At 35.8% G+C, this 10476-nt stretch overlaps 1 protein-coding gene across 1 annotated transcript in view; it reads left to right on the top strand.

The window, feature by feature from the left end:
• TACR3 (tachykinin receptor 3) overlaps positions 1 to 9392 on the top strand; it is a 38216-nt gene extending 28824 nt beyond the window's left edge. The window contains exons 4-5 of the mRNA XM_008635600.2: positions 3874 to 4070; positions 6976 to 9392. Of these exons, the coding sequence (XP_008633822.2) occupies positions 3874 to 4070; positions 6976 to 7291 (513 nt within the window). The 3' untranslated portion in view covers positions 7292 to 9392. The remainder of the gene's footprint in view (positions 1 to 3873; positions 4071 to 6975) is intronic.
• The last annotated feature ends 1084 nt before the right edge of the window (positions 9393 to 10476 follow it).

Here is a 10476-nt window from a genome sequence, read left to right as displayed (position 1 = left end):
TCCTCCAGTCGTGCTTGGTGCCCACAATACACAAAGGGAGATTGAACAGAACACCAGGGAAAATGGTGCCACTGGGATAAAGGTTAGCGATTTTCACTGCAGTTCACACTTTGGAAAGCTCCATGGTGAAATGGTGGCAGGAACAGAGCTAGACTTTAAGCCAAGCAACTGAATTCAGTAATTTTCTTGCTTTGAAAATGTTTCCTAATGCACAAGAGCAAACCCTCATTAATGAATTCTGTGCAACTCGGAACAGAAGAAAAAGCAACTGAAAAATGGTAATATCTCAAAAAAGTGAAACAGAACAGGCTTATTAAAAAGAACTTTTTTTTTATCCAGTCACAGGTTTAAATAGTCAAAAACAACCCCAACACTGAAGCTGTCTTTTATACTCTGCAGTTGGACCTGTGAAGTGTCACTGGAGGTTCTTTAGTGAATTGGGAAAAGACAATCAGGTTTATGTGGTAAATTCATAGTGGGTCTGTTTAATTTATTTGCCCTATTGGTTTGTGGGCACTTGTTCATCAGAACTTATTCCAAGTAAACTCAAGGTGCTCTGGACTTTTAGACCTTGAAGTCACGTTCTGTTCATAGTTATTGATATAATCAATAAATGAAACTTTATACTGGGAAGACCAACATTATGGACAAGAACTGCAGCTATGAACTGCAAGGTAGGGCCTTGCACAGCATGCGTGCCTCTCTCTGAAAGAGAAGAGGAAATTGGTAATAATCTCCCTCGTTTTCCTCTGATTCTCTTTTTTTCCTCTGTTTCTGCCAACACACAGTCATTCTTAGATGACAAAATGAGGACAGACTAGGGCTTTTTGATTCCTCTCACGACTTCTGTGGTTGACTTCAAATTTAACCCTAATTGCCTTGTGTTTCCAACAACTTTACACCACACAGACTTGCAATATCTCACTTATCTTCTAGGAAGTATGTCAGTAAGTGCACAAATACTCAAAATGACAACTAAACGTTGACTTTTCTTAAATGTCCCTTTCTCCAGGAAAAATTTGTACTTTTTTGATCCAGGGAAAAACCATTTTATACATGAATAAGGAAACACCATCTTATGTCTGCCCATAGACATACATTTATCAGTATATCACCATTCACGTCAGTGGAACGCAGACTGATACAGCCTTACTTGAGAGAAAAATGATTCTGTACATTTTAGATTATTTTTTACATTTATGAAAAACAGCTGCAAACCTGAAGGATTAAAAATGTAATACGTTTCACTGTGTGTCATTCAAGTGACTTGTTACTTCACAAATTAAATCAAATGCTAATGCCCATCTAAAATCATCTTTAGCTTTTTATCTAGTTCCACTATTTGCTTCAGAAGTTTCTGCTTTCAGAATGATGATGACTTAATATTTAATCATAGATTTCCAGACAGAAACAGCAACAAAAAATCTTATACTACTCTCACTGTTTTAAAAATTACTATTTTGTTTTAAATGAAACAGTAAATTTGCAGGAAAAGATGCAATTCTCTGGGGGTGATTTGGCATTTTTCATTTCAAAACTTTAAAAAGTTAAAACATTCAAAATTAGGATTTTATTGCCTGAAATTTTGACAATAAAAATTGTTGATTTTCTTTGCAGGGTAAAAGTTATTTGGGGATTTCTGTTCCCTTAAAGAAAATCTGAAATATTATATTTAACAGCAATATAAACCAAAACTTCATTCCTTCAGGGTTAATTTTTGCAGCAGCTGAAATCTAAAAGCTATTTTTTGTACAGATTGTAGAGGTTTATTAGCTTTTAGGAGACTTTTAAGTAGACTCTTGAAGCACTGCTTGCCTTGCCCTTCAATATAACACAGAAAACTAGACAGTAAGCATTTGGATGTTAGAAAAAAGACTAACAACTTTCTTTTGGAAAATATTAACACAATTGAATATGCCAAATGAGCAACCTGGACTCTTTCTGTGATTTCTAGCAACTCTGGGGCATGAGTGACACAGTGTTCAATCACATTAAGCTACATTAGTTGCTGGGAAGCTCTACTGTTTTGGTTCTCAAGCACTGCACAGATGAAATGTAAACTGTAAATAGAGGTTTGTCTGTTTACATTTTGAAAATCTGGACACACAAATCCTTTCATTTAGGACCTATGATAGTCCAATGATTAATAACTCTAGGAACAATTTCACATGCACAGATGGTACTGCAAGAATTGCTAATTAAATCAAGGTAAGTAATTAGACTCTCAAATGTTCTGAAATTACAGAAGTCCTGAAAGTCGCTGAGGTAACACTTACCATTCCTGACAGATCTATAAGAACACAGTAACAAGCAAAGTGCACCTGTAAATCAGCGGACAGAGAGCTTAAGTATTGTGGTAAAACTACAGAGTTAAGTCTTCTATCTATACAATGTGTGCAAGGCAGAGCTGGAAGTGCCCAGTCCCCAGCAGAAGAAAGTGGAAGTCCACATAATATCATAACCTCTTCCCTCCCACCCAAAAAAATTGCATATATAGTCCCATAAACTTCTATATATGCTTAGATATAGACACACAGATGTACATGTGAAAGGTGAAAGTGATACAATGTTTTGCTGTGTTGCCTTCCTTTATAATAATACTGATCTTCCTGATCACAGGATGATTTATAGTTAACTGATGAAAAGTGCTTTAGAAGAACCAACTATTATTAATGTTGTATATGTGGTCAGATGCCTCTTTTTTACCTTTAAGTGATGATCAGTGTATATATATCAGCAATAATAAATATTCTTATAAGTAAAATCTTGCACCCTACAGTCCCACCCAGCAGGAAAGATTGTAAACTGATGCCAGCTATTAAATGAAAAATTGCTTTATGTTTCCCATAGGAAGATGTAATATGGGATAGGACACCATAACATTTATAGGGAAAATAATTTAATTATGTTAGTTGGAATTTTATAAAAGTATTAACCAAAGGCACATAAGTATGGCAAATTTCAGCTTTTTGGTTTTTCCCTCAGGTAAAACTAGAAGCAGTATGAAATGCCACCTTGTACAGAGAAAATAAAGGGACTGTTAATAGCAATTCCTGTTATTCCTCAGTATTCACAAGTACAAAGGAGCAAGAGACTTCCCAGCATAGATCTATCATGTCTAGTTTCATTTTAGCTACAAAAAGAAAACCTGTGGTGTAAACATGTGACATACTGCACTGAAAATGGTAGCTGGATTAGTGTTTCACATAGCTGAAAAGAGAAAGATGGGAGTGAAAATTTTACATGACTTGCAAGATTTCTTCATGTGTTTGGAGCACAAAACAGAGCTCCTCTTCATTTGTGCTTACTGGAAACTATAGTAGCTAACAGATGTTGTGATGCCTGCAGAAAACAACAAATAAAGATCACCAGCCAAGTGAATTGTTAGGCTCTGAAATTATACAGGATGCTGCAGTTGCTCATTTCCTACAACCTAGTGTTATTCAAATCACATCTGAAAACTGGGGACAAGAAATAGACTCTCAGCCCACAAAAAAAGACACACCACGGTAAATAAAGATCAAAATGAGGGGTCCTAATAAAACACCCTGTAACATTATGCCATGATTACGCCTACAGAAAAAAGTGCTATTTTAGATAGCCAAATATAAGTAAGCAAACACACTACTTGGAAAAATAAATACAAATAAAGTTAGGGAAGATTTTTATGTTATTTTTCTTAGGTAAAAGAATATCTCCAGTCAAGAAAAAAAATAATTAAGAGAGTCAGATTAAAATGAAAAACTATATAAAAGCATATTCATCTTTCCTTTGACTAACTTTAAAAATTAATTACAAGAAAATTATTAATGGATGTTGAAATGCTAGTCCAAATAAAAAAGGCAAAATATCATTATTATTTCTTTCTTTCAGGTGGTAAAAATGATGATTGTGGTAGTGCTGACATTTGCCGTCTGCTGGCTGCCCTACCACGTTTACTTCATAGTTACTGGGATCTATCAACAATTAAATCGGTGGAAATACATTCAGCAAATCTATTTAGCCAGCTTTTGGCTTGCCATGAGCTCTACAATGTACAATCCCATTATCTACTGCTGTCTTAATAAGAGGTAAGAGCTGGTTATGAAATGAGATGCATAATGTCAACAAGAATATAAATTGTTTCAATCAAATAAAAGACATAGACTTTTCACTTAAATAGTTTTCAGTGAGTGGGAAAGAAAAAAAAATGAAAAAAACCAAAAACAAACCAACCTTTCTTTAGGTTTGTACTTGAAAAGAATCCCAAAAAACCAAAGGTGTACTTCTAGTAAATATTTTGGTGTACTTAAAATTTCAGAGCAAAATTCAGTTTTCAGAAACTAGTCCTTCCTATGTCCACTTGCAAAATTTAAAAATCTATGGCAGTTTAATGTTTTTTAGTTTGCAAAAGATTAAAATAAAGAAGATGGCCATTAGCAATATAAAGTGCAAGCCATATGTTCACTAACTGCAGCCCCAATTTTGTTTTGCTGGAAGGACGTAACATAAAACGTGATTTACTGTGTTTTGTATACCTCACCATTAGATTTCTGCTGTGCTCCGAGAGCTGCAACAGGCTCATAAATATTATACAAAGACTTATATTCTCGTTACTCAATACTAAATTACAGTATTGTTTGATAGCAACACATTATGGTCGGAATTTCAAAGGCACTGCACCTGTTGAGTTTGGTGACATTTTACAGATACTTGATAGTCTGAGACTACTGCATTACAGAAGGGACTCAAGTTTTTCATTTCAACTTGTAGGACCAGGATCTACACAAACATCTTCCTGGCAATCCTATTCTCCAGTATTTCTTCTAGCATTATTAAATAAAGATCACCAAGAACAATTAATTACTTCACAAACTCAGTCAGTATGAATCAGTAATCCTAAATATTATTTCAAATCTCTTTTGACTTAGCAGCCAGTGCCAAGTTTAATTACTGTCAAACTTTATACCAATTTTGCAAGATAATTCTAAACCCCCGCTAAAGATCATGCAGTACCTGACAAAAGGAGTCTAATCAAAAATGAAGTTAACAAATCCTAATGAGTTTTTATTGGTGTAAAAACACTGGAGTCTTCCTCCTTGATGAGGATAACTTATGACAATTAATATTCATGATCTTTTAAAAGGGCAAGGTAATGACTAAATTCATACAGCCTTCTCTGCCTCTTTTCATCATTTACACCTGCTAAAAGATGAGGTAAAATTTTAGCATGCCAGAACAGAACCGTAACTCAAATGGCAAATTTTCCACTAATTTCAACAGAAACCAGATTTCAGTAAGTGTCTTCAAAAATCAAAGGCAAGGAAGAATGAGGCCTCATATTTTTCAATTACTACCCTAAAACTTCTAAACTAACCCCATTTTCTCGAAAAACTTTTAATGGCACAGTTACAAGAGCATTCTTAAAAAAAATTATTTCTGATGTGGCTTATGTTGACACTTGCACATTGCAAAATTAAACGTCTGGATTAAAAAATACAGCCAAAGAAAAATTAATAATTTTGAGACACACTAAAGGTCACCTTGTTCAGAATTTGATGCAAGAATGAAATACTGGTGACAATTTTCTTATAATTAAGGTCCATATTGAAATGAAGATGCCAGAATGTCTGCTTCCTTTTCATTAAGTAGGAAAATAGAGCTTGTTGCTGGGAGTCAGATAAATTCATGTCTCTGCTGGATCTAGTATCAGACAGAGTTAGAACATCCATTCCCAGCTTCATCTTCCAGGCTAATTAGGATATTACATATCTAGATAAAGAGAGCATTATTTCAAGATGAAAAAAAAACATGCCCTGAATTAGAAAGAGGATGGAAAGTGCCAAGAAAAGTAATACAGTTTAAAGATGTTTTGGTTTTACAGTTCCCATCACTAAATCCATTTCCATCTGAGGTTCTTTCAGTATTTTTCCAAAATATGGACTGCATGTAAACAGAGAATGCTGCATAGCAACCTACCTGCTCCATTGTCATCATGTGAGAACTCCATGGCAAACTTAAAAGTTTGAGGATGGAAAAGTCACTTCTGTGAGATCAGTTAACTTTAACTGAACACTTCATCTGAATTCTTAACTGCAGACATCACTGTGGTAGTTGAACCATTTTGTAAAAAAAACTTACAGGAGGATAAACAACAGAGCTGATTGTTGGAATAAAAGAAAAGACGCAAGACAAGTGAGAAAGTCAGGTAAGCTTTAGGTCTAGGTGAAAAGGTGTTATTTTTCCAGTTATACATAGATATATAGGGAATTGCTCCTCTATTATATTAAACGTCTATTCTGGAAATAGATACACACAAAACATAATGGTCTTTATGGTAAATCCCTGCCTCTGAATTAAAATAACTCTGTATGAATATTGCAAACTCTAATAATCTAAAGCCTCAAAACACCTGTTTTTATATTGCTCACATTCAGATTTCAACTTTCTAGGATCCTCTTTAATTATTAAAAATTATTTTCCAAATATTTTACACAAACAATTATTAGTCATTACACCATTCCTGTAAAAGCATCTCTTAAGAGAGAAACACAGAAGAGATATTGAAATTTGGAAACTGGGATAGTATTTTAGAGAAAAGAGCATTACAAAGTTTCTTGCTGAAAGAAGATGAAAATGCAGATTTCATCAGAGGTCAAATCAAAAATAGTTTCTGTGAAGACAGTTCTATGAAAGTTGGTGTTTGTTTACTTAAGCACGGGCAAAGGACAGGAAATATATTATGAGGAAAATACCACTGTTAAAATGCAGGGAAAGCATATAGAAAATCAGAAACCAACATTAGTTGTTACTACCATCTTTTTTACCCTATTCAGACTTCAGTCAAGGAAACTCCAACTGACTTCACCACACCCAGGTGTAGGGGCAGGATAATTGCCAAGTCAGTGCCCTGCCAGCACCATGTATGTTTTCAGATGAAGGCCTGAGGCTGGCTCTTGCCAAGCACAGGCTTTCACCAGGCTTCTTCCCTCCTAGGTTCCGAGCTGGCTTCAAGCGAGCTTTCCACTGGTGCCCCTTCATTGAGGTGTCCAGCTATGATGAGCTGGAGCTAAAGGCAGCCAGGTTTCACCCCACACGGCAAAGCAGCCTCTACGCTGTGTCCAGGATGGACTCCAGCATGACAGTGGTGTTCGACGCTAATGATGGAGACAGCATGCACTGCAGCCATAAGAAAAGAGCAGCTCCAAGGGACCTGAACTTCAATGGTTGTTCACAGAGGAATTCCAAGACCGCCTCCATGGCCTCAAGCCTCATCAGTTCACTGCACACATCAGCAGATGTTTATTCCTAAACATTCCGCATTGCTAGAAGGGCAACCCTGGTCAACGTTCTCCTACTTTGGGACTTGATATTCATACCACAGGAAAGCAAACCAGATTCTACTAACAAACCCTAGCTATAAATATTGTGAGACTTTCAGCTATCTCTTACTTTTTTTGCTTGGGAGAGAAAGAGGAATTTGAAGACACACGTATGCCTCAGTCCAAAAGCACAGTTGCACCTTACACACAACAGTGTTTGTAGGGATTATCCAAAATAAATCAATGGCATAAAAAACACTTCGTTTGAGTTGCCTCCGACCTCTGGTATTTATGTTTGACTTCCTGAAATGTAACAGGCTCCTTTACTTATTGTAGCAGAAATGTACAATGTTTTCCATTACGAGTGTATTAATTCTACAGTAACAAAATTACATAAGATTTGATTATAAAAATGTACTTCTAATGAACACCTAATGAGCCCCATGTCTATTAAGCTGTTTTACAATTTAGTCCCATTCCCAGACAAATAGATAAAATTAAGTTCACGTGAATGCAGTTCAGTTCTGCCTGCAGCAGTACAATTTTGCAAATATATATAAGAACAGGAGAACATGACTAGGAGACTAAGTTAAATTCTACCAAAGTTTGCATATTAGTAAACATTAGATTCTAATGGGATCTGTACTTCCAGGGGAATATATTGCTTTGATGAATGTCTAACAGCTTTGTACCTTAGTACTAAGTCTGTCTCCAGTGACCTTAACAGAACCCTTCTCATTGACTTTAGAAAGGTCAAAAGATTTTAAACTGGAGATTCGCATATGAAAAAAATAGCACTATGGCAATGAACTCTTCTCTGCAAAAGATAAAGTAACAAGATTCATGATGAAAAACTTCCACAAGGGAAAAAAAAAAATTTGGGCTCTTTTCACAAATTTTTCATAGCTTGATGCATGTAAAAATACTCCTGTGCCTGCATCTGAAAATATGCTAGGCATTCTTACACAGACATGTTCCCACCAAAATCAGACAAAATCCACTGTTGCAGAGAAAGCTGAATGAGAGCAGCCTTTGTTTTAGTTAAATGACTACTTTATTTTTTAGTTAAATGATTACTAAATAACTACTTTAGTTAAATGACATGTCAGTTGCATGGATAGACTGGTTACGTAAATGTTTGTTATCAAACAGTTAAAACATTAGCAAAAGAGTGTGAATGTCTTCCTGAGTTAGCTAAACCAGCACAGGGCAGTGTTTATCTGGCTGAACCCAACACGGCACCAAAGCTGAGCAATTGATAAAGAGAAGTTTGAAGAAAGGCTTGAGCTGGCTTTAGTCCACATTCCTTCCCAGCAACTGGGGATAATGAGCATTGTAACAGTGTACATATCATACAAGAACAGTAAAATAAGAATCATGTTTGTATTGTGATTCAAGTATATAGTCAATTGTTATGTTCTGCTAAGTGTAACTTGTATAGTGATTTCAGTGCACTGTGGTATCACTTACTAAATCAAAACCCTGCATCAGGTAAAATATCCTCAAATACATAAACCTAGTACATTAAACTCTCTATGCATGGAATAATTAAAGAACCTGATCATAGAGTATTGTACTCTTATAAAAATGTATCACAATTCCAGACTTATACTTTTCCCATCTATGGCCTGATCTTAAATCCACTGAAGCAAAGAGCTCCGTTCATTAATGACTTTCCTTCTAAATGTCAGTCCATGCTTTTCAACAGTCTGTTTCTCTAAAAAAACCCAGCTATTTTCCATCATGTCATTGCAGTACTCTCACTTGTCCTTGTTTGGGTTTTGTTTTTTTTTTTTTTTGATGTGTGTAGTAATCCAGCAAATGTCATGCAATGCCTATAAAATACTTGTACATTTTTATCCCTGAAATACTGTTTTAAGAACTTAAAAATCTTCACAGGTTTTTAACAACTCTGTTGAGAAGATCCAGGACAGCCAGCCACACACAAATGAAAAAATGACCCTAAGTATATTAACCTGATGGTGATGTATTACAAACATATGCTGTGAAGTCCTCTGTTTGCTCATGTACAACTTCTGAGAAACATACATAGAGAAAATGTATACTTGTTAAATAAACTGTCTTTTCTAACTATGGCTATCACAAAATCAGTGTTGATAAATTTATTGTTTTTAAATGTAGAGGATAAATTTGAAAAAGCTGTATACAAAAATACAGCATCATGAATGTATAAAACATCATCTTCGTGTAACTTTTATGATTCTTCATTGACAAGTATCAAGAAAGCAATGGTGGCTTCCTCAAACTTGTACCTCTAGTGAAACAATTTCACTTTGTTTTATGATGCAACCTCCTGGACAACTAGCCCGTTGATAATCTCGCTATATTTTGGTAGGCTGGAGGTATAAAAAACACCATCACGATTCCTGTAGTTCGCCTCTGAAGTTACAGGATATTCCTGTATAACAAATGAAGAAACCTGTGCTTGTAATCACAGCATTGCTTTAACAAAACATTACAGCGATACATAGTGCAAATAAATCTCTGTGTCTCAGCCCCCAACAATATGCAGGCTTACACAGTTAAACAAGCAGCACAGCAAAAGCTGTGACTGACAGCAGTTTCCATATGCATTACTATTTCTGAACAAACATTTTCAGCAAGTGGCCTGGTCACTATAAAATTCCTTGTAGGCCTCCTGACACTCCTTACTGAGTGCAGAGGAAATCAGGTCATCCCCAGTTTGTGTCAATAAGACTGCTCAAAGTAGTAGCCTGCACGCAGAGTACATGCTCCTGTGTGATTGCTGGTGCAGCACTGTGGCTGTCTCATGTCTGCAACCTTCAATCCACATTCTTCAATTTTGCTAGGAGTAAAGGAAAACAGACTGAGCTAGCTTCTTACTGAGAAGGGCACAATAATACTCCAAAACAGCTACAATAAACGGCATCCGGAAAGGTCTTCTGATCTTGAAAATCTTCTGAAACATATTAGTCCTTCCCAGTATAAGAGTTCATAGTACTTCAGCCCAAACTCCTACTGGACTCTGCCTCTAAAACACGTATGTGATGAAGAGATTTCATTGCTCCCTGAACAGCCATTTTGCAGGGAGACTCCCTTGGTAGAGGAGTTTCACAGAATGTTCAGCATCAGTTTATCCTGTCATTCCCTTGACATTGGCTAAACTTGCAAAAAGAAGGAAAAAAAAAAAAAA

Source organism: Corvus brachyrhynchos, unplaced genomic scaffold, assembly GCF_000691975.1.
Source record: "Corvus brachyrhynchos isolate BGI_N302 unplaced genomic scaffold, ASM69197v1 scaffold175, whole genome shotgun sequence".
NCBI classification, from domain to species: domain Eukaryota; kingdom Metazoa; phylum Chordata; class Aves; order Passeriformes; family Corvidae; genus Corvus; species Corvus brachyrhynchos.
The sequence above is the reverse complement of the archived record's forward strand: the minus strand, read 5'-3'. Positions and strand labels throughout refer to the sequence as shown.